Raw genomic sequence first — 24,428 nt, forward strand, 5'->3', positions numbered from 1 at the left:
ACATTTTCAGAGATGAGATATAAGGAACATTAAATAACTCTTCCCTTGCAAGCTAAAAATAAAACACACGAATTCCTTCTTCCTTTCAAGATGCTAAAACAAGCCTTCAATGAGTTACTTGAGACAGTGTTTCACTGCTTCGTGCTACAACCCATCATTCCCTCCAATTTATCTTCTGTCTGTCCTTGGCAATTGTTGCAGAAAGTTAAAAAAGACTGGCTTGGGTACTGGTCTCCTACGGAAAATATGATCCCTCTCAAATCAACAAATAACTTTTGCTACATGTGATATTACTGGACACAGAAAGGACACCCAGCTCCAGGACTCAGGAGCACACTTTGCTTGTGCCCCAGCACCTTTCTTATGATGAGAGGCTGAGAGAGCTGGGTCTGTTCAGCCTGGAGAAGGGAAGGCTGAGAGGGGATCTCATCAATCTTTATAAATATCTCAAGGGCGGGTGTCAAGAGGATGGGACCAGACTCCTTTCGGTGGTGCTCAGTGACAGGATGAGAGGCAATGGGCACAGGAGGTTCCATCTAAACAGGAGGAGAAACTTCTTTACTGTGAGGGTGCCAGATCACTGGAACAGGCTGCCCAGAGAGGCCGTGGAGTCTCCTTCTCTGGAGACATTCAAACCCCACCTGGACACAATCCTATGGAACCTGCTCTGGTGAACCTGCTTTAGCAGGCGGGTTGGACTGGATGATCTCCAGAGGTCCCTTCCAATCCCAACCATTCTGTGATTCTGTGATCTTGCACAGGCAAGGCTTCCCTCTCTCCACACCATGCCCACCCTGGTCTTCACACACATCCAGGAGGGGAGATGCTATATGATCCAACACAGCCCTCACCCAAAAAGGCAGGGGGCAGGTCCCCACAATACCTTTTGCAGTGGCCAACGCTGGACAATGCACTGGGCAACCAGTCCCAGCAACTCAGCCCGGCAATCAGCCTACACCAGATGTGTCCTTCCCCATCAGTAAAGTCTCATTTGTATGCAAAATGGTGTTTTAAAGCTGTTTCCAGCACGGCAATGTGGCTGAGGGTGGATTCTTTGTGCTGAAATACTGCAGGGGACTCTCCTGATGATCGATTCAAGGACAATCTGCCTTCCCACCTGCAGGGCCCAGGGCAGTGAAGGGAGCTGGGGACAGCTGTGGGCTTGCCCTGGCTTATTGCAGGATCTGGCCCAAAAGGAAGGGAATTAACCCAGCCATGATCGAAGCATCTTAAAATCCCAGCTAGGAGATCTCCACCATTCCCCTTCACAGCGGGAGGGGAGGATGGGTGAAGGCAGGACACAAGCTGTGTGGAGGGACGGCCAGGCCACCATTGCCACCACGCGGTGCTGCCGGCCCCACAGGGGAATCAGGCTCCCCGGGGCTGCTCGGGGGGCCGACGTACGGGCAGTGGATTTATGAGGAGGTGGAGGCGGCACCATGCATATGGCCCCAGCAGATAAACCCCGTTGCACTCCCAATTCACAGGCAAGGGAGTAAGAAGCTTTCTGAGCCGAACGCCAGCCTATTTTGTCTCTTAAAATTACTCTGTCAAGAGAAAAGGCTGAATTACAAAAAAACCTTATCTATGTTTTTCAAATACATCAGACTGCTTAAGGGAGTGGTGAATTTAGCTTTACATCCTGAATATGCAACTAACCATTGCATCCCTAAAACCACCTAAGCCCATCTAAGGCTGTGCTAGAGCCCCAAACCTAAAGCTTGTGTACTAGCCTACGAAAATCCTTTTAACTTCATGTTAAAAATTAACAAATAAATTATTTTTATTCCAACTAGTTAAGAATTAAAGAAAATATATTTATTGAACTCTGACGCTAAGCTTTACTGCATAACAGTAATAATAATAGTAATAATAATAAATGAAACAATAAACCTTCGGGCTTACTTGCCATAGCTTGAAAGCTACTTGCAAGTATTTAGAAAACGAAACTGTACCAAGAGTCAAACTCATGACAGGAGGTACAGGACATTCACCTCTTCTGTCTTCTTAGTAACTACTTACTTTGTAGCCCACCTTTGGCTTTTTTTCTGGTGCATTAGAACAACTATGAATTTAATCACCTACAAAAGTAGTATTCCATCAAAATTCATCATTAACAACTTCAGTTAAATGAAAATGATAGTTCTAGCATTCTTTAGTTATTGTGTACTGCATCTTTCCACTGTGACACAGTGAAGACTGGCATCTGTGGATGAATATTTTTGATCATTTGCTTTGTTATCTTGCAAGATGAATAAGTGACCGTGTACTGAGCTATTAGTGAATGAAGGTACCTAATTCAAGGAATCTGTGAAGGAAACATGATGTTTATGAAATGCCTTTGCACACCACTTTACCAGGCAGAGTTAATTACCTGAACAGAGTAAAGCACATGCCTACGTGTTTAACAAGACCATCGGTGAGAACACGAGAAAAATGAAATACTCACCTACAACACTATGGGTACCCCTGGTGCTACAGAATGGTCGGTAATGGCTGGACAAAAAGAGTAACTACATTGCTGTTTTCAAGGACTATACGGACAAATTTTACCACCTTTTTTTAAAAACAAAAACCTCTTCCCCCCTGCTCCATCTTCTTCCTGCTAGTTTTCTGTAGTGTCTCACAATCTTCACAGTAAACTAGGTCCCACTCCAAAGTATTTATCTACTAGCAATGCAGTATGTTCACCCGTGTCCAGACTGGAGGTGAAGGTACACCAGAAACAGACTGAAATGATGACAGAAGCAGTCTAAGATTTAAGTTAGATCCATCTAAGTTCCATTAAGTTTCACAAAAATCCTAAATGCAGTGCATTCCCCCAAATAATTTACTCTTTAAGGGTTAATTAACTACTTTCTTATAGAAGATTATGAAGTTTCATATAAAAAAATTGCATTCCCACATCTCCAAAACAATTAACTTTGGGAATTCTGTTGGGGATAGAAGCAGAAATAACACATTTTCTCTCTCAATCATAACAATGTATGTACATTTTTCCAGCTTGAGCTCTTATGCTCAGGGGGATGGGTGGGTGAGTAGATGTCTCCCTCCCTGCCCCCCATATTTGGCCTTCCTAGCAATTAGGCAGATTAAGTAATGACCCCCATGCCATTACAAATGAAATGCTGAGGACACCAACAGGGTTTAGTGGTCAATAATTCCATGACATGGGAGCACAGTGGAAAGCAACTACAACGCTTAAACACATGCTTAATGGCAGAGATCACCCACATGAAGCTATGGAAGAGTTTCTTACTACCTGGGAGGGTCTGGTAATTCTCTAGAGGTAATTCAGCCCTCCAGAAAATCGCACCTTGTGTAATTCTCCGGTGACTCTCAGGTTCAATGAGCTGGAGCAGAGCAGGGGAGACCCGATGAGCTGGTTACTAGCTCTGGTCGTCAGAGACAAAACTTAGAAAGAGAATCCCTTCTGTTGAAGGGCATTGGGTGAAACAGAGAAACCAGACTCTTCCCTCTAGAGCTGCCATTTAAAACAAACAAACAAACAAACAAGGGCCAGAAATAACATTCCAGAGGGAACGCCTTTTTTTTTTTTTTCCTTCCTGAACTATATATTTATAGCAAGCAGAAAGCACTGCTTCATTTCCTAGGGGCCGCTGGACTTTTCCTACAGATGTTACTACTTGTCTAAACCACTGAGGTGGGTTGGTGTGTAATGTCCAGATCTCCAACTACCAGCTAACCTGTATGGCCACATGCCATGGTCAGACAATGCAGACCTAAGGCTTCCTAAGGAGACAGTGTCACCATGCATGTCTGGACTGACACCAAGGAGAGACTTTGATTTTTAATCAACTTTCTTGCCAACTATAAACAAAGGAAAAATGAAATAGTTTGATTCTGGTGGTTAATATCCGTGTTCAGGTGGCTGTTCTCAAGGAGATGGCAAATGAACTGCGTCACAGACTCACAGGGTGGTTGGGGATGGAAGGGACACCTGGAGGTCACCGGCTCCAACCCCTCCTCAAGCAGGGCTTATTTCATAGAATAGTTTGGGTTAGAAGGGACCTTCAAAGCTCATCCAGTCCAACTCCCCTGCAATGAGCAGGGGCATCTGCAACTAGATCAAGGGATTACAACCCTCGTTGTAAAAAAATTCTTCCTCGTATCTAGCCTGAATCTGCCCTCTTTTAGTTTAGCCTGAATCTGCCCCCTTTTCCTATTGCAACAGACCCTGCTAAAAAGTCTGTCCCCATCTTTCTTACAGGACCCTTTTAAGTACTGAAAGACCGCACCCGGAGCTGCTCACCCAGGACCACAGGTGTCCTACCCAGGAACTGCTCAGCTCTTTCTAGCATGGTAGAACTACATCTACGAAATCATTCTCAGGGTAGACTTTAAAGGCAGGGAATTTGTAAATGCCGGGACAAACAGCAACATTAAAAAAAGAGTTAAACTGATCTTCAAAGCTTAGTTTTTAAGCAAAACAGCCATTTCACATTGTTACAGTTCTGTTATATGGCTATGTATGGATGAAGCAAAAAGCTGAAATGTGAATTGCCTGTTTTGAAAAAAAACTTGTTATTGAAGTTAAATAACAGTTGAACCACAGAGAACCCAGAAAATGGGGCAATCTATTTAGAGCATTAACCACATTTTGTTTACTGCTTAGGATGAATTCATCATGCAAATGGTCCAAAGTGAGATCCTGGCAGGCTCCGAACGTGCTCAGAGAGGCTGAGGCCAGAGACATTCTACATCCATATTAGGCTGTGGATCAAGTCCTGAGCTGGATTTATCAGTCCTGCTCTGCCTGAGACTTCAAAAACCCAACAATGGCAATTTACACACAGAATCGCCACTACGAGAACATGTTAAGATGCATTTCATCACACTATGGGAGTACTAGCTATAGAAGCATGAAGCCATGAACACTGAACTGGAAACCAAAGCGCCCATATGACAAGACCGGAGGAGGATGAGCAGAAAGACTCTTGTCTCTAAGGAAAAGGAAAATATTCATAAATTAAACTAGAAGCTTTAGCCCTAAGCATGAATCTCATATATATATATGTCAAATCATTTTTAAAATTTATACTAAGGAAACTAGAGAACCAGCCTGCTTACTCAGCACAGAACTTATTTCTAAGAAAATAAATAAACCTACCTCCCTAAAAATGTCAGTATGTTTATTTTTATTATTAAACTACAGAGTGCTCAGCAGATTCAGCTGGCCTATGCAGCAGTGTTGGGGTTTTTTCCACCCATGCCTTTGTATATTGTGGATGGTGTTAGTGAATCAGGTAGAAACAGAACACTGGGCAGTTCTACTTCATTTAAGCTTTCCCATAATGCCCATTATTATGGTATTTGAATAGAGCTATTTGAACAAGTTGGGCAACCGGCAAACAGATCTTCACATAACCGTTAGAAATGGACAGGAACTTTATGCACTTAAGAGTTCGTGAGGAATTAATCATCTACTTAATATTGTGCACATGAACAAATGTTTCCTTTATAGCCATGACTCAGGAAAAGTTTCCTCTGACAAGGAAACAGAGTTGTTTAACTCCTTTAGTTCACCTCCTCACTGTGATTCCTCTCGCCCCTACAGACAACCACATCCCGACACAATTTGGATCAATTTGGACTGACACTGACAAACTCTGGAAGCTCAGTATCATTCTGAAAACAAATGTTCCCATCCAGATTGTTCAGCTATTTGCACACATGCACCCATGATACCTGGCATCTCCGGGACAGCAGAGCTACGTTGCTACTTAAATCACAGTAACATCACCATGCTATGTGCAGTGAGGTACCAATCAAAGCTGCCTTTACAAATACTTCTTTGTAAACAGAAGAAAACACAATGCCAGATACAGAGGAATTAAAAAAAAATTGCAGAAATTGGGGCATCAGCAATTTACTGCAGCACACTGCCTACAGTGCTGGACCCAGGAGACAAACTTCTTTGTATCCAATGGCAATATTTCCCCACAAATATTTTCATCGCTTTTGAAAGCAAATGTGCAATGTCTCTTGAAAAACCCTGCTGATAGCAAGATCCTGCCCAGCAAAAGACAAGCAGTCAAGCTGGGCCCTGGCATTTCCCAGGGCAGATTTCTTCCAACTTAACTCGGGAGCTGTTAGGGAGGCAGCTTGCCCAGAGTTTATTCAATAATCTATTACAGCGTGCAACGGGGTTTATAACTGATGTCTTGCAACATGATGGCGAATGATGGCAACCAAACCACCGCTTCTTCTTTATTTGGTTTCGCCTCCGTGATAAGACTGTGTCTATATCAGTAAGACAAGCTGGGCAAGGGATGTTCCTGGGAGCTGGAGCTGGTGCCTACACCGCTACAGCACTGCAGCGGTCCCTGGCAAGGTTTTGGCCCTGAGCAGCTCCCATTCCTCCACAGGGCTTCTGGCAGGGGCCAGGGACACTTCCAGCAGGCTGTTTGCTTGTGGCCACCCTGCTCTGGAGACTGAGTTCGGTGCTATGGACACGTGCTGTGCTGTGGGAGTTTGTCTCAGTGCCAGAGGCATCTCTATGGCATTCACTAGAACCAACGTAGCCTCAGTGTGAGATATTTAGCACGGTGAGGTTTCTACCTCTTCAGATAGATATCTGAATCTGGATGCCAGAGCTCTTTCCAAAATCATGTTAAAACTCACACATTGCTTAGAAAAGCTCGCGTTTCAAAATCAGCCTTTTCCATCTAAAAGAATAGTATTAATGGTAATCAGACCAGCTGATTTATCTGAAAGAACAGCAACTTTCCTTGCGGTCTTAAATACATAGCCATAAGAAAGAATTCTGACAGAGGTTGTTCAGACCTAAAACTACTTTGATAAAGATCATATCCTTTATACTCAGTGTTCCTGTGGGGTTTTTTTGGTTGGTTTAGTTTTGTTTTTCAAATGAAATGCACACTAAGCCAGAATCTGACTCTATTAGAGTCTGGCCCTCTTGCCTAGCAATGACCATATATTGGAAGCACAAAATAAAGATAAAAACCATCCCTTTCTAAGAAACTGCCATGCTCTGGGTTACGTACAAACAAAACTCTTTGGCAAGCCTAGACTGTGCATAAACAGAACTCAAAAAGCCGCTGTGCCTCATAAAAGATACTTCAGGTTTAACAGTTTCTCTAAGAATCAATATTTTATGTTCAAGTATCCTTAATTCTAAAGAGAGGTCATTAAATGAATAGAGGTGGCACTCTGGTAGGAAAAATCCTAGGTGAGTATGAAAACAAAGATGCTCTCAAAAGTTTTAGTATCTGTTCCAGAGCACACAGAAGGACTGACAGCACTGCATCCTTCTAGCTAGAAAAACAAACCTCAAACAACACAGTATTTTTCAATGTAGCAGTTTTGGTGTATGTTGTGCTGCCTATTAACTGATGACATTAGCAATGGCGCTTTTTGTGAATGAGCCACATCTATTCCTTCGTGCAGTGCCTACAATGTTTTTCCTGTTCCGCTGCATAAGGTGTGAATTCCCAGGATGAGCAGAACATCTCATGGTATCGTGTAACTTGTGAGCTACGTATTTTATCTGAGAGCAGGAGTTTACTTCCTTTAGCATGCAGCCAGCGGCAAAGTTTCATCTCCAACGCTATGTTTAATGTCCGTAGAGTGAGCCCACTTGAGCTGACATCCTAAATCCACTTCCCAGCTGATCATTCAAACAGTTTTGTTCTTTAAAGGCCATTTGATTCATATGACTGGAGAGCAGCTGTCACACATCTTTACTTGCAATTAAGCAGCAAAGACTCTAAATCTTTTTGGCTTTTTCTTTTTTTTTTTTTCTTTCTTTTAAGCCTTTGTTTCTAACCCTACCTGTACACAGAAACGTGAAATTTGTTTGCAAACAAAATGCTGTGGTAGGGCTCTGGTCAGAGCACCTGGTACGTAGCAGGAGAGGCACATGGAAGTTGTGCTTGTGCTCTGCACTTTCCTTGCCCATCTGTTCCTTCTCATCACGGACACAGAGGGATTCTCATCTCTGCTGCTCTTTTTTGTAAAGAACTCGCCTATACGCTGTATCATATTCCAGACATCAAAGCCATCACTGCTAGTCCAGGCTTATGCCAACAGCTACGTCAGTTTGGGGGTAAGCGCTGGCAACCTCGGCACCACGCGAGCAGAGAAGACGACTCTGGCAGCCAGCCTGGCCTCCGCAGCAGTTATTTCCGTACGCACAAAACCACTTGCAACAGCAATATAAGCTCATAACTGCTTGTATCTGCACATAAGCTTGTTCCGTTCAGCATCTTTCCCTTCTGTAACATGAAGTTCCCCATTTTCTTGCATTATCTAAAACCTGGGAAATACGTTTGTCCATGGAACTTACCGGTTACTCCCGTCTTAATTATTTTTGTCTGAGCAGGTGGTAATCCATTTATCCACGTGGGAAAGCCCAGAGTGTATTTAAATAATGACTGAGTTCATTATAGCTTTATGAACCCCTTGATATATCGGTACACCAAGGCCTGTGGTTTAACACACAAATTACAACATGTGAAACAGATTTTTTCCATGAAGAAGTCAGGAAGGCCACCTTTGTCTGGAGTAAATCGCTGGGATGTGGGATTTCTTCTTTTTTTTGTCTCCAAACATGTATTTCCCCACAGTGGGATAATCTGCCTTGCATTAATAGAAGGCCATGCCTTTAATAAACCACTTAACAATGGACTGTTATAGACCTGTCCAGCTGATGAGTTATTTTACAATTCTGGAAACTGTTTGTAGGGGTGGAGTCACTGAGATGTATTCATACCCTCTCCATGTTCTTTATGCCTTGGCCAGAGTATTTCCCATCAAACAGTCAAGAAACATGAGGTTCAGTGAGGTGAAAGGCAGGAAAAGCAAGCACAGAAAATCATGAGAAAGAGATCAGAAAAAATCCCAAAGCTGTTTTATTACAGAAAACTGGGGGGAGGATTTGATGACTTGTGTATCTCTTTAGGATGCCACTGCTCTCATCTACCAGAATTCTGGTCATGTTTTCAACCGGTACAAGTTGAATATTTCTTGCAAACTTTGCCTATTATTTATCCTTAAACCATTACTACCAGAGAGGAAACTGGAGCAGAAGCAGTAAGTCTGAAAGCAAGAAAGGACTATATAAATAAGATCTTTTGAGGGGAAAGTGATCTCACAGTGTTATAAATTGCAAAGTTATTTTCCATGATAAAGAATGTATTTAGGCGGACATAAGAGGATTGGGGGATCAATAGAGAAATGTATCCAAAAGTATTATGTAGCTGAGTAAAATATATTAATGTTTTGCTCTCCCCATCACGCAACTTCCACATGGCTCTCAAGCAAACCTATTCACTCGGATAAAAACCAGTAAGCACGGGGAATTTAATAAGCGGGAAATAACACTCATCTGACCACAATGAATAAAACAGAAATTGAATCAAAAGGCTCTTCCTGAAGAAAAGGGAGATTGCTAGAAGACAACAGCAACAACAAAAGCTGCAGAGCTGAAGAGCGGTGTAATCCTAACATCAGACAGACTGATGACAGCAGGATTATTTTCTACTCAATAGTGGCCAATGCTCCATAACCAAGGTTTCAAATTGTTCACGTAATTATTTTCCTTCTGTTTGTGGTTTGTTGTTTTGTTTTTGGTTTCTTTCCTCTGAGATCTGTTTAGCTAATGGTTGGACATATGGTAGAATCCTGGAAGTTTTGAAAAGCATTTATTCGTAAACCAAAGTGGAAGTTAACTTTGAATGGAAGCCACTTGCTGTGCTCTGAGATGGTGCTGCTTGCAAACATGAAGCGTCCCTCTCCCTTCCCCAGCCTGTCCTGCTGGAGAACAGCCACAGTGCATGTGCCACGTGTCCCCATGTGGGTAATACATGGAAGCCCCAAAGTGCTTTGGGATCCTCGATCAAGGTTGTTTAGAATGCTAAGCAGTGTAACTACTACAAAGCACTGGAGGTTCTGGCACATCCATTGCACAAAATGAGGAGCGAAGGCACATTATATGCAGAATTACTCCAGAGGAATTAGGTAACCAGAATGGTACATTGTTTGTTTGCTTTAGCAGCCTTAGCATTTAAGAGACAGGAGATGCCAAAGTTCAGGCTGCCCTTGAGACGACAGCACCACCCCTGTGTGTAACACTTAGGGGTACAGTCTGTGACTCCTCACTTATACATTTCTTTCCACAACCACCTCCTCACTCCATCAAAGACCTTCACCAGCCAGTTCTCAGCTCTGGATTTATTTTCCCCTAAGGTATAACATATAGGTCAAATGTGCAGGCAGATTTGCACAGAGACAAATAACAGAAGTGCTCCTCATGCAAAGGGCACGTGCTCTGCTTAAGTTTATATCCTTCCTCCAAAGTACGAGAACACTAAAGCACACTGAAGAAATTATCAGAGGTTCTCTTCTAAGGTGAAGAAAACAACTTATTTTTATGCTAGTCTTGTTCTCAGTCTTACTGAATCACTTGAGCTGAAATATTCCAAAAATACTCAGGCTGAGGAAAACAGCTGGCCTGAAAAACTACAGCTCAAACATTAAAAGTTTCACAAATACCCTGAAAACCAGGGTACTATAATGGCAACTACTGGGCAGCGTTCCTAAACGGCAGTGCTACCAAACTATTACACAGTCAGGACTTCATGTGTTTTGTTTATCACAGACTACATTATCAATTACCCTCCAGTGAGTTGATAATAAGCAGAAAGATAGAGGAGGGACACAGAAAGGAGGCACCGCTGCTGGATGAACCTGGATGAGCGCAGAAAAAAAAGTTCCATGGATGGCTTGGCAGCTCAAGACACTGAAGGCCAGTTTCTTGTGTCTGCAGTGGCCTTACAAAGCTACCCCAGACACGTGCACATCGCTCTGACGGAGCAGGCTCTCACCACCTGAATGCTCTGTATTGCTCCCAAGGTCGTGTGCCTGGAGCCCAGAGCCAGCCAGGCTGCTGCTTAAAGGCGAGTGGAGCCGCACAGGCTGCCGAGATAAAATTATCACAGCCATATTCCAGCAGATGAAAAAGAAACCCGAGACGCGCGCTCGGATTAGATGCAAGAAAGAGAATACTTGGACACGCAACAGGCGATCCTATTTGTGTGCCGAAAGGAAAACTGGAGTAGTTTTCACGCAAAACAATCTTTAGAGAACGAGGAGCAAAACAATTCCTTCTTCCCAGGCAATAAACGAGTATTTCCAGTGCCACGTGAAGAAAGTGGGAATAAGAGAGCACTTAGGGAATGAGAGAGCACTTTTTTGTGGGAATAAGAGAGCACTTAGGGAGGGGCAGGTTTCAAGATGTGTTGACATGTGTCAGGATGCAAGGCCACTGTTTATGGACGGGGCAAATTCCATGGAAGCTTGCTGGGACTCGTCTCAGTTTCCTCTGTCTGAAAAGGAAAAGGGATTGAGGCTCAGTCTCTCTGCCTATCACACTCTCTTACATACACTGTGGCACAGGGACAGCACACCTTTTCAGATCACGGTGTCCCAAGCTCTTTATACCATTTACACCCAGGTTGATTTGACTATCATCTGCAGACACCATAAAGCCGCGGGTACTTTAAGCGCTGATTGCAATGTTTTATGCGCATTATTGTGACAATGCTCTGAGGGGATCTGAGTCAGTCGGGATTCTCGATGAGCCAAATGAACTAATTCCTGTCTGTACAGCCAGCCCAAAGAAAACTGTATTATAGCACAGCCGGGTTATTTGGTACAGTCAGAACTATACCTCAGACCTATCTGTGGCACTACAAGGGGCTCTCGGCATTCAAGTCGCCGTCTCTAATTCACCAGATGAATTTAAAATGTTTCTGCCATGACACACGTAGGGCACAAAAGATAACGCCTAGAAGCCAATTTCTGAATGTATGGATTGCAGTTCTCAAAACAGCTCCAATGAAGTGAAAACTGGTGGAGGTTTAACAGCTTGACTTTTTATTTTCCGCTAACTCCAAAATTAAAAACAACAAACAAATACTGAGGAACATGTTCTTAGCCGCTTCAGTGCAGTTGTGTGTGTGCGAGCTATACAGTTTTAGAATTTTGAAGTGTCCATTGTGTAATAGTGTCCAATAGTTGTCCAATAGTGTGTAATGCAGAAATTTTAGCATCTTCAGGCAGGAAAGATGAGATTTAGAATTGCAATAATATATTTAATTTCCTGGGGTCATAAACTTAAGCTATAAAGTTCTCGCATCAGGTCAAGAGAACTCCTGGTACACCAGGAATTCTTTACTTCATGATGAATTACAGTCCAAGCTGTCATTTGGAAGATTATAATACGAATGTCCTACTCAATAATAATACTTGTAGAGGATGTTGCTTTTAAGTTTGTAAGTGGGTTTTTGCACCTCTTACCTTTAGTAATGTGTGACCGTATCTTTGGACTGCCTGTTACCTTAATATGAAGTGACGCTTCTTTACCGAGGGTTCAGGTTTTAGTTGACCTTCCATTCTGCACCGGGCAGGTGAATGAATCGGACTGTCAATTTTGTAATATCTAGGTGAATTTTACTTTTAATAAGATTTCCAGTGGAGATTATTTTCCAAGCAGTTCTACCCATCAATTTTCTATAGGGTCAGAAGAACTGTTGTTCTGGATCATGAATTGTATATGACAGCATAAAAAAGGACAAATTACAAGTACAACATTTGATAAATAGGAGTCAAAAGACAAGGAGTTCACTGAATTGCACATACTAAGATCTGGCATTGAAAGCAAAACAGGAGCTTGGTGCAGAGCGCTACATTTTAACAGTGAGATTCCCATGTACGCTTTCCATGGACTTCATTCTGAGTTACAGCTGCTCGGTGCCTCGAATATCAGACACAAATGGTAATATTGCATTTAAAGCTATGGAAAGTATACGTGTGCAATGCACTGCCCACCACCACCAATATTTCTAGAGCATGAAACAGGGTTATTTTATGAATGAAAAATGAATGAATTTATGAATGAATGGATGTCCTTTCCCAAAAAGCCATTAGGGCAGAGGGCAGCAGAAAGGTGGGGGTTTCTTTTTCTCACTCTCTGACAGTCTGACCTCCTTTGAGGTTCCTTTAAGGAAGGCTAAAGCACAATGCAGTCTTGGGTTACCTTCACTTTGGTCTCCATCAAAGACCATCGCCCCCTCCTGCCCCACAACCACATGCATCCAGTTAATTCAAAATTGCTGCTGGCCACGAGAAAAGAGAGGGAATGCCGTTCCTCTCATCACTCCTCCATCAGAGAGGCTGTGAAGGGCACATACATGCACAGCCCCTCGGTCTACAGAGGGGGCCACGGAAAAGGGAAAAACAGGTTGATCTGGAAGCACAGAGCATGAACCACCTGGGATTTTCACCACAGTGGGGCTCAGGATGGCATCAGAGCCAAAAGAAGATTTGGTTTAAATCGTAAAGCTCTCATGGTATCATCAAGCTGGTGTGATAGTTTTAGCAAAGTTTCACTAGATGAACTCAAACTGAAATATGCTTCTCATCTTAAATACTGCTATAGGAATCACAACTGCTGTATCTTCCAGTATGAAGAGTGGAAGGGATTTAGGTGGGAACTAACGATTCATGACACAGACTTTTCTTCCTAGGAGAACTGCAATCTCTTTTGCCCAAATTTTAGCATTTTAAAAATAAGATAATTTATTAATACAAGCGCTAAATCTGTTCTCTCCTGATGCTTTTGTCACTTCCTGCAATATCTGGAAAATCCTGTTCTTTATTTAAAAGCTAAGTTATCAGGCGTGGCTATTAAATCCTCAAACCACCTCTCCCTTCCAATTTGTTGCCTACATCAACAAGGGAATTTAAAGTGACCCAGTCTGTACCTCCATTCTACTAAGGAGGTGCAAAGTCCCTTCAAAACAACTGCGGTTCACCAATAGGTCCTTTCCCTCAGCCAGTTATCACCCCAAAGCAAGGGAGCTGAGGGAGAGATGCCCAGGGAAGCAGAACAGTGCTCTGCATCACTGCCCCATGGTCAGAGGCCTCTTAATAATAATAATAATAATAATCCTGCTCCAAAAGCAGGAGTGAGACCAGACCCTGCTAGCCTCAGATTCCAAGAAGTGCTTCAAAGGTCTTCTGTCCTGTCACCTCCATCGAGCACCATCCGGGGGCCACTAAGGACAGACCCCAACTTCTCCGCTTCGTCCCTGAGCTGCCCAGGTAGAAGGCAGCTCTGAGCTGGTCCCACGTCACTGAGCACAGCACAGTGCCAAGTGAGCTCCGCAGCTCATGGTGGGTGCTGGAGCCCATCCCACGGCCTGGGGAAGGGACCGAGGGGACCTCGTCCTGCCACCTACAGATACATGTCCTATGTCCGAATGGGGAGTGGGGCCACTACACCTTCACGCAGGCAATTCAGAACAAGATTGCCTGAAGCTTTCTTTATTCCTTTCTTTCTTTTTCTGTTAGCAGTGACACTTACGAACACATAAGTCTGAAGCCAACCCAGGGATAAAGCCTTGTGAAGAAACAATAGCTCAGCCAGATTTATCAGTTTTGTTCATTTGAGAAACCTGCTTACAATGACCACAGATCCTGCCTGTGAAAGTATCTAAGCAGGCAAACCCCTTGCTCACGAGAAGTTCTACTGAAATTAAGAAGCACCAAACACACTGTGGACTTCCCTTAAAGACAAAAGCTTGCAGAAATGAGGCCAAAATATACACTCCTATATGTGTACGGATACACATCCATATATGTACATATAGGTATACACACATGCATGCATATATAGAATCATAGAGTCATTTTGGTTGGAAGAGACCCTCAGGGTCGAGCCCAACCATAACCAACCTAACTCTGGCACTAAACCACATCCCTAAGAACCTCATCTGAACGCCTTTTAAACACCTCCAGGGATGGTGACTCCACCACTTCCCTGGGCAGCCTGTTCTAATTCCTGACAACAGTTTCTGTGAAGAATTTTTTCCTAATATTCAATCTAAACCTCCCCTGGTGCAACTTGAGGCCATTTCCTCGTGTCCTATCACTTGCTACGTTGGGGAAAAGACCAACCGCCTCCATGCTACAACCTCCTTTCAGGTAGTTGCAGACAGCGATAAGGTGTCCCCTCAGCCTCCTTTTCTCCAGGCTGAACAGCCCCAGTTCCCTCAGCTGCTCCTCATCAGACTTGTACTCTTATACTCACACTCTAGAGGTACCTTAACCTGGAGTCACCCAAACTAGCATATTTGAGCTTTTCCCTTTCAAACCTCTGGAAGATCACGATGATGGAAACATAAGAAATTTTCAAAAGCCCACAAACATCTTCAGTGAAAAGGCTTTTCACATCATCTTTGTACTCAATGTACAGTATTAAAAAAAAATCATTTTAATAGCTGAGTCCTTATAAATGATTAATGTATTGTATTGCATGTAAGTGCTCTCCTGTTTCTAGGAACATCTAGTTGGGTAATAGTCTCAATGGTGATTCATATACAAGTTCTTTTATAATTACAGTGAAATAACATTTTCTGGGGAAGTGATTTTTAAAAGTATGTCGGGTGCTACAGGAGAAGATCAAAGTATAATAAAACTTAGATGGAAGCAAAAATCATGCATGAATAACAGCACCAGCTTTAACAATGGACTGAATAAACACACGTAATTCTAAACAGGATGGACTGAATTTTCTGTCCTAGCAATTAATTGTGGAAGGCTTCATTCAAATGAACAGGCTCAGCAGATAAGCTATAACTTATCACCACAACCATTTGCTTCACAAACATACAGATATATGTGCCTGGGTTCCCATCAGCAGGAAGACTCTCACTACAAGATGTCAATGCAGATCTTTACATGTAGTATTTGGGATCCTATAAACAGAGTGAACACACAAGTAAAGGCAGCCTCAGCAAATAGTAGTGACTAAACCAATCTTTACTTCAGTGAGCAGAGAGGCAGCCAGAGCAGCTGGGATGACCTCAAGTTCACGTCCCAGCACTATCAAGAAGCAGAAAACAACTGCAAAATGTGCCAGATATGGCACATCAGCATCCAGCCACCTGTTGTTTTGCTTTGGTGAGGGAAGACGTGGAGGCAGTGGCTGGGAATGACATTTTGCTTGGCTGTTTGAAATAAAAGGCAAACACTTTGTGCAAGCCTGCGGTGAGCAGAGCGCTCAACAACTCTAAGAGCAGCGCACACGCAAGTTCAAGCAAAATTCCTCATAGTGACTTCTGCTGCCTGCACAGCCCTGGCAGGGACTGTGAATTTCACCTGGCAGTGCTAAAAACTACCAAATAAATGGGATTCCAGCTTAGCCACCTGCATTCCAAACCAAATTGTTCAGCTGTCAGGCTTTCACATTTATCTTAGTAAAAGTAAATTGCAAGTGCAGTGATCAGCGGGTGAGCAGTACCCTTTGTGGAGTTACTCAGTCAGCCAGGCTGATCACAGAACACACAAGTTAGCTTATTGCTTCCCAAATATCAAATAAAACATGAAGAGGACAGCCTAAGTCTGACTTAAACAACTGAGGCAATGAACACAGAATGAACATGTCAGAAGGGGTTTTTTTCTAGAAAATATACAGCTAGAATAAAAATTGTAGATTTGTTCAGAATAAAAGAAATGCAGCAAATAACATACTTAACCTATACAAAGTTTATTTTTGAGTAAATGTATTAAAATGCAATGCTTTGAAAGCCATATCCAAATATCACAATGCTCCTTTAATCCAGAGCTATATGGATCTTATTTTGCCAAAATAAACTGAGAACAGGGAAATCTTTGTGGCTTTAATTGCTCTGAGACTTCTGTACAGCATCTTAGCAGAAATACTAACCTGTAATGTAACGTGAGAGAAGTAACAACTAAGGAGATTCAGACTGAATGTCTGTCTTCATTCCCATGTGAGCGGAAAGCTCCATGACTTGTGTCCTAATATTTCGAAAGCGTTAGTGCAAGGGAGTGACAGGTATTAAAGACACCCCCTACCTTCCCCAATTACATGAATTATCAGATTGACAAAAGAAAACTTGTTTTTTCCCCCTGCTATGCTGCTGGGAGGAACAAAAATAAGTATCAATCTAGTCTTCTATGGGATGCAATGGCACTTCAAAATCTGAAGTGTAAAGGTCATGAACTGAATTAGCTGAAAGGCTAAAAAATTAATTTAAAAAATCTAGTACCAATATTAATACAGTAGTTTAAAAGGATGTCATCATTATGAAGTCTGTGTAATTGTGTATACGAAGGGCTTCAGGGGAATGGAAAACGTGAAAGATTTTCTCTGAAGTTGATGGCAGTAAAATTAATCCTTGGACATCCTGCAAGGCCCTACCTGGGGGACCAGCTCCCACACTAGGAAGCGCTGTTCTGTCACTGGGAGAGATACACTGGCGAGACCATCCAGCTACATCTCCGCTGCAGGTGCCAGGAGCCCTGCCGGGTCTCTGGGTGTGTGCCAGGGCTGAACCACATGGGACAATGCCCACACCCCGCCCTTGGGCCGCACTGTGGGAAAATCCAGAAACACCAGCAAAAAGAGAAGGACGGTGCCATCCAACAGGGTCCCCAGTCTGGACACTGGAGGGACCAGGATTGTTGGCAGCACTGCAAAAGTACCTGCTGTGCTGCTCGCACCCGGGCTGGGGGATGCGGGGCCTGTTCTCCCCACTGCTGTGGGACTGCAGGTAAAGGGCAGCATGTTCCTGTATTTCTGCCTGCCCGCTCGGACGGCTGCTCTCACCCACCCGAGCGCAGTCAGCAGCATTGCTCTCTCACCGTGTCTGCATGCTGTGTGACTCCAGTGTTGCCTGGGCTTTCATGCTCTGCTGTTGAACAGTAAAAACAGTGAAGGTTTTCCGCTGAGACAACAGTCAGCACAAAGCGCTACCAGAAAAGCCCCAAGCAAAAGCCACCCTCAACAACAAAAGAGAATTCAGAGTGCACAAAGCAAATTTAGCTGTTAACAGTTGTGCGAGTAACTTAATGGCCCTTTCCTACATGTACCCTTTGGGCGGTAATACCAACAGGTTTTAAGAAGCACTCCAAAGGCCTGAGCCTGACCCTAACAGGCTAAAAATGTGAGCAGAAATTGCACATGGAATTCCTTTTCTTTCACAAGCTTCAGAAACACATTCTTCAAAATCCCCAGTGCTCTTCCATCAAACAATGTGGAGGTGAATAAACGTAGCAAAGAGCAAAAGCATTATGCAGCAGATTCTTCTCTGCCTTTCATTGCATTGTACAGCCACACACAAGTTTGAAGTTTGAACAGAAAGTCTGCCACTGTCTGACAAAGACTGCACTCTGTATCAAAAAGCACTCATTCCCATTTACAACAGTATCTTTTTCTCTCCAAGAACAAAGTTTTCAAACATAAATCATATCTCTCAAAGCCACTGCGAGTGCCCAAGCGCTCCCCACGAAGACAGTTAACCACACCCTACCCGTAGCAATGATGCTCCTCCGACCGCTTGCTCTGTTCCCTGCTTCTTCTGCCTCAGAGTGCTCAGATCAGATCCTGCCCCAGAGAAAAAGCAGAGTCAAAGGCTTGGGATACTCAGAGCGGAGTCCTGGAGTCAGGCTGACGGAGAACCAAGGAGTACTGGGCTGAAGCAGCTTGGAAGGGAGACATATCAAAGTGCACTATCGCTCAACCATCACACACAGGTAACTGAGAGCATCTTAATTTGAAACCGCTGGTCACCATCTGGTGATGAAATAAGGCGACAACAAGTGAGTTAAAGCAAGCTTGTGCATAGCAGGGGATTTTACTTACACTGACAGAGTGAAACCTTTTGTCATCTCCATTCACAGTTGTGTCTTTCCCACTTTTCCAGTTCAATACAGTTTGTGTCAGCTTTGACTTTCCTTTGCCTCAATCACAAGCTGACTTCACGTTTCCAACAGATTGCATTGTATATGCACGTGCACATAACCTTCCAATTGAAGACACTTCTAACATGAAAGGAAGTTATCAACAAGTGCAAAATCGCAGCTGAGACCCACAGAGTTGTGCCACTCCTAAAAACAGGCACAGAAGACAGCATTGGGATGAATATGAAAAACAAGGCGGAATTAAAGGGTTAAAAAACCCACAAGACTCTGGCTCTTCCCTGCTTCACAACTCTTACATGCGTATTTACAAATCCTGGGATAGCGGCAAAATTGGGCCTAGCTGACCTTTAAAAGAATGAATAATTTCCTAACACAGTGAGATGTTTTAAATATATGTGACAGCTTTAAACACCCAAAGTGCTCTGCTTCTAATTATTTTTTCTACATCTGAAATATTTGAGGAAAATGTTTATGATATCTTTAATTTGTTAATTACCAGCTGGCTCTTACCGCACGTTATTAAGCTACTATGGCAGTGACTAATGCCTCAGACAATACTAAATTACCAACAACACCTTGTGGATGAATGTGAACTAAGCGGCCTAAAAATGACTAGCTGCAGGTGTTTATTTTCAGATAAAGATGATTTATTAACCCAGGCATAAGACAACAAACATGAAATACCACAAGTGCAGGTCTGGCGAAGGAGGAGGGCTGCACCACATGCCCCATGTGCTGCCAACACCGTGGGCACCGCTGTGCCCCATGGCCAGAGTAACCCGGACACCTGCGTCCCACGATGTTTGCTCATCAGACAGATGTGGAAAGTGAGAGCACCTGGGATTTCTCTCTGGCGGTATTTTAGGTGCTGTGGGCTCTGCAGCCGTGTCCCCCTGCTCAGTGACCTTGCCCGGCACCGGATGCGCAGAGGCAGTGCTGTACCACATACCCACATTCAGGACTCCTCTGCAGCAATGTGCCCTGCAGCCAAGAAGGTCAACAGTATCCTGGGGTGCATTACGAAAAGTGTGACCAGCAGGTCAAGGGGGGTTATCCTCACTCTCTCCTCTGCCCTGGTGAGGCCACATCTGAGTACTGTGTCTGGTTCTGGGCTCCCCAGTTTAAGAAGGAAAAGGAATTACTGGAGGGAGTCCAGCGGCAGGCTATGAAGATGATCTGAGGTCTGGAGCATCTTGCTTATAAGGAGAGACTGAGAGAGCTGGGTCTGTTCAGTCTGGAGAAGAGAAGGCTGAGAGGGGATCTCATCAATGTTTATAAATATCTCAAGGGTGGGTGTCAAGAGGATGGGATCAGACTTCTTTCGGTGGTGCCCGGCAACAGGGTGGGAGACAATGGGCACAGACTGAAGCACAGGAGGTTCCATCTGAATATGAGGAGAAACTTCTTTACTGTGAGAGTGCCAGAGCACTGGAACAGGCTGCCCAGAGAGGCTGTGGAGTCTCCTTCTCTGGAGACATTCAAACCCCACCTGGACACATTCCTGTGTGACCTACTCTAGGTGAAACTGCTTTAGCAGGTGGGTTGGACTAGATGATCTATAGAGGCCCCTTCCAACCCCAACCATTCTGTGACTCTGTGCCTTGAGCCCAGCAGTCCCGAGGGCTGCGCGCCCACACTAGTGTGGTGTCAGAGGCTCAGTGTCAGTGCTGGTTTGCGCAGCTCAACGGGGCCAGGCCCTTTGCCATCCGTTCATGCACCTCAGTAAGTGTCTGATGTGAAGCACGCCAGGAACTCCTGCTGAAGCGAAAGCAGGCTGCGGCCATTCCCTTCAGCGTGCCAACAGCCGGGCTGCTCAGATGCAGGGGATGCCAGGCAGGGGGCCCAGCAGTCTCGGGGACAGAAGGGACTTTGCATCAGGGAAGATGAAGATGCTTCCTCTGCACGGCTGCAGCCCACGCACAGCCCTCTTCCTCTCACCTCTGAATACAAGTCTCATTTTTCCATCTTTTCTTTTTTTTTTTTTTCAAGTCATAGCACTTTCTGCCAAATCGATTGATAACATTATACCTTGGACAGGAACTTACACATCTTAATACTAAGTGTGTGAAATAACATTACTCTCCTTTCCAAATCCTCCTGGAGTGGCTAGGAAAGCCAGTTTTCCCTTGCACAGTTGCATTATAAAATTGCTGAACAAACCTATTCCGCTCTAACGTGAAGGGACACATTTTCTCCCCTACTGTAAGTAGGTCAATGAAGACATGATGTTGTGAGGATGAATCTGTTTTCCTCCACCCTCTTCCCCCTAATGGCAGTTTCAAATAATTCCAATTTAATTATGTTTCTAGTGTTAGATATAACAAACTTGTAAGGTTATTAACAACTGATATATTGGTGATCCTCAAGTCTGGGCTTCGTGCTTCCTTGTGGGTTTATTCTAGCCTTGGGTACATGCATGCAGTTCCCACACAGGGCACGTCACTGCACAGTTAAGACAAGCCTGCAAAGCAATCTGGATGTGAAATGCAACAACACGTTACGAGGCACAAAATTTTAACTCTCAGCTCTGAGATTGACATCAAGCTTTTACATCAACGTGACCTCTTTTTGAGGGCAAAATTCTGACTATCGTCTACTCTAAATCTAAAGTAGCTACACTGTGAACAGTGAACTTGCTTTGAATTAATACTGGGATAAACAAAGCCAGAGTATTTTCAGTGGAACTATTACAATTCACAGCACCTGGAGACTTCTCTGCCTGCATTTCATCGATATGGATTAACCAGCAGCTAGAGAAACATTTAACTTGTAGTTCTAGCTATCTGAACACTAAATGCAAATTAAAGACCATTGGCAAAAAAAATACATTTCATAGGAGAACTGCCTTCCCCAAAACAGAAAAAGGGGAAAAAAATGACACTACACAAAAGAAAATACACAATGCCTAAAGTCTTAGAAAACGAAATTTTAAAACCAAAATTGGTGTTGCTTTTTTACTGACCACCTCTCTCCTCTCTATTTTAGAACAGATGGTGTAAATTAGTTTTGCTGACATCTGAAAAAAGGAAAAAATAATTAATTCACCTCACGTAATGCCCATTGTAAACTCTCACTCACCCACACAAGCACTCCAAAGGCCCCTTCTGCAAGCGTTTGCCATAGCAAAGGTTACACACTCTTACAACCCACTCCTCATATCCTCATCCCGAAAACAACAGGCCTGCCTAGGACAGTAAAGCTAAGCACGTTCAAGTGGGCACCACTCTTGTCCTCAGTGTGAAATTTTTACCCTATAAAACCCCATGACTTCAAAAGGGACTCAGATTTCATCCTAAGAATCCAATTACACATTTCAAATTTAGGATGGACTGTCAAGTGCCAGCTGACAGAGTGATGTCCCCAAGTATTTCAGGACAACGATATCAGAGCTGAAATGCAAAGCCAGCTGTTCATGTTTTAACCACTTACCTAAGGAACATTTCAAAATGAGGAAATTACATGATGATTAAGTGCTTCTGCACCTCAGCAAAATGTATCCCACACTGCAGAGAGATCTTTCCAACCAGAATTTAGACAACACATCTTTTATTAAGAAAAATAATTCCATGTGCAGCACTATCACCAGTATCACCAAATGCTAAGGATGGCAGAAAAGATATGCAATCCACCTCCCACGGTGAGATAGTCAGATACCCTTCACTCGTGTTTATTAAAGCCATTCCTAACACCCACAGTGATGGAGACTCCACAAGATCCATTGGCACTGTATTCAGGGATAACATTTTCCCAGGGTTTACCTCATCTTTCTTGCTTCACTTGAGACCCGTTTCTCTTTGTCTACTGCACAGAAAAGAGATCACTGACCTCCTCTTTACAACAACCTGTTCAGTGCTACCTGTGCTTGAAAATCTGCCTGTCTCCCACCAGCTCCCCAGCAGGCTGCTCTTCTGTAGGCAAAGCAACCTTCAAGTTTTATCCCTGGGGGCATGTCCTCTGGATCTCTTGTCATTTTGACTTCCCTCCTCTCCACTTCCAAAGTGGATGGGGCTTTCTTGAAGAGCAGCACTTCAAACCAAACACCGGGCTCCAGCTGAGCGCTCACTAGCATGGTGATGACTCCCCGAAGGCTGTACTCCCATAAGCATCCCAGTACTGTGCTCTGCTTTGTTTCCTTTCTGTTGTGCAACAGCTCAACATCACCAACTCATGTTCAACTGGAGATCCACGCAGCCCCCGCTCCTTCCTGAAGGGTTGCTGTCCCACCAGTTGTTCCCACAGCTCAGTGAACCCTCTGGAGCTCCACACCACTACTGCTCACCTCACCGCTCACGCCAGGTGTGCCCTGGCAACGCCACCTCACGAAAGGCATCGCGTTGTGTGTAGTTCTTAATTAGCACACAGTGAAAAATACCGCAAATCCAGCAAGGACCGGGCCAATATTTACATAACCTTCCCCTCTTTTTATTTGCCTGCTCTATCTGACAGGGGCAGAGTGGAAAAACAATTAAGATTATTTATTCCAAGGCTGAGATATCTAATTTTATTTCCTTGCTCAATATTGAGTCTGTCAGTAGATGTAGTCAGGTCTAATACAAGCCCAAGCAGCCATCTATGGTGGTGTACAACAGAGAAAGGACAGGACTAATGACCTGTGAAATAGATATGGCCAGACCTGACTACTCTGAGGCTGCTTCCTTGCAAAGCTCAGTTTCTCTTGAACGTAACACAGGGATGACTTATTTAGTACTTCACGTGCACAGTTACAAAAGCCGAGGCTTTGTACACAAGGCATTTATTTCTACTTTCACGAAAAGTGAGTGGCTTGAAAAATAATCAGTCTATCTACTTACTTTATGCCTCTTTTGTAGAGAATACACTGTTTCAATGTGAACGGATATTAAATGGTGTAATAACAAAGATTAGGCCCATTCAGTCCAAGTTACCACCAAGTTATGAGTAACTGTGTGACTCTCAGCAGACACCTATTCACTTTTCAGTGAAAACACACCGTCTTGCCAAGAGCTCACCTAAGCCTGAAAACTATTTTTAAAAAAGGCTTAAACTCTAACACTATTCTATTTAGGAATACATCAACAGATTTAATATAGATTAAGAACTTACATTTGCTTGGATTCTTTTCAACCATCAGCTATCTAGTTTATTTATTTAGCTGTATGATTTCTGAAATTGTATTTACTATCTCCTAGACTCACACAATTCCTTCTTGCCATCATCATCTTAGCAAGTTTCCTCCGCTTACACCCACTTCCTACTACAAAACTTTTTTCAGTTGTTCTGCTAAATTTCATGCTTGACCTGAAATTTTACATACCAGACATTAGAGCCAAGCTGAATGTATTATTTAAATATTTTCAGCAATTTTCAAAGCTAAAGTTATTGAAAAGAAATAGTTTTACCTGTGTTAAAAAAAATCCTTTATCATTCTTTCGTTGAAAAGCATTAATTTTCCCATGCTTTCACACAAATACTTGAAATCTGGCAAGCAAGTACAAGTGATATCTTTCTGCTGCTATCAGCAAACAGCCATTGAACTTATTAATAAAAGGCGTACTTCATCCCCCTCCACTGCTGGTTCACAGGGAGCTTCAGAGCTTATGAAGCGATTGCTCTGGCAGGCAAAGGACAGAAAGGTCTCCACCTCGCTGATGACTTCTGTTTTGACCTGACATGGG

At 43.5% G+C, this 24,428-nt stretch overlaps 1 protein-coding gene across 24 annotated transcripts in view; it reads right to left on the reverse strand.

The window, feature by feature from the left end:
- The window catches only part of DTNA (dystrobrevin alpha), a 230,317-nt gene that overhangs the window by 152,021 nt on the left and 53,868 nt on the right, over positions 1-24,428 (reverse strand). For 2 of the 24 annotated variants that reach the window (XM_082043812.1, XM_082043790.1), the window contains exon 2: positions 18,384-18,457. The exons of 21 other annotated variants lie outside the window; for them this stretch is intronic. Coding sequence is in view for 1 of the 3 variants with exons in the window: in XM_082043808.1 (XP_081899934.1) it covers positions 17,716-17,759 (44 nt within the window). In the remaining 2 variants the exon portion in view is untranslated. Of the gene's footprint in view, positions 1-17,715; positions 17,766-18,383; positions 18,458-24,428 lie in introns of all 24 variants that reach the window. One more of the 24 variants, XM_082043808.1, reaches the window with a different exon arrangement.

The sequence above is a fragment of the Streptopelia decaocto genome, assembly GCF_964273445.1.
Source record: "Streptopelia decaocto genome assembly, chromosome: 2".
Taxonomy (NCBI): domain Eukaryota; kingdom Metazoa; phylum Chordata; class Aves; order Columbiformes; family Columbidae; genus Streptopelia; species Streptopelia decaocto.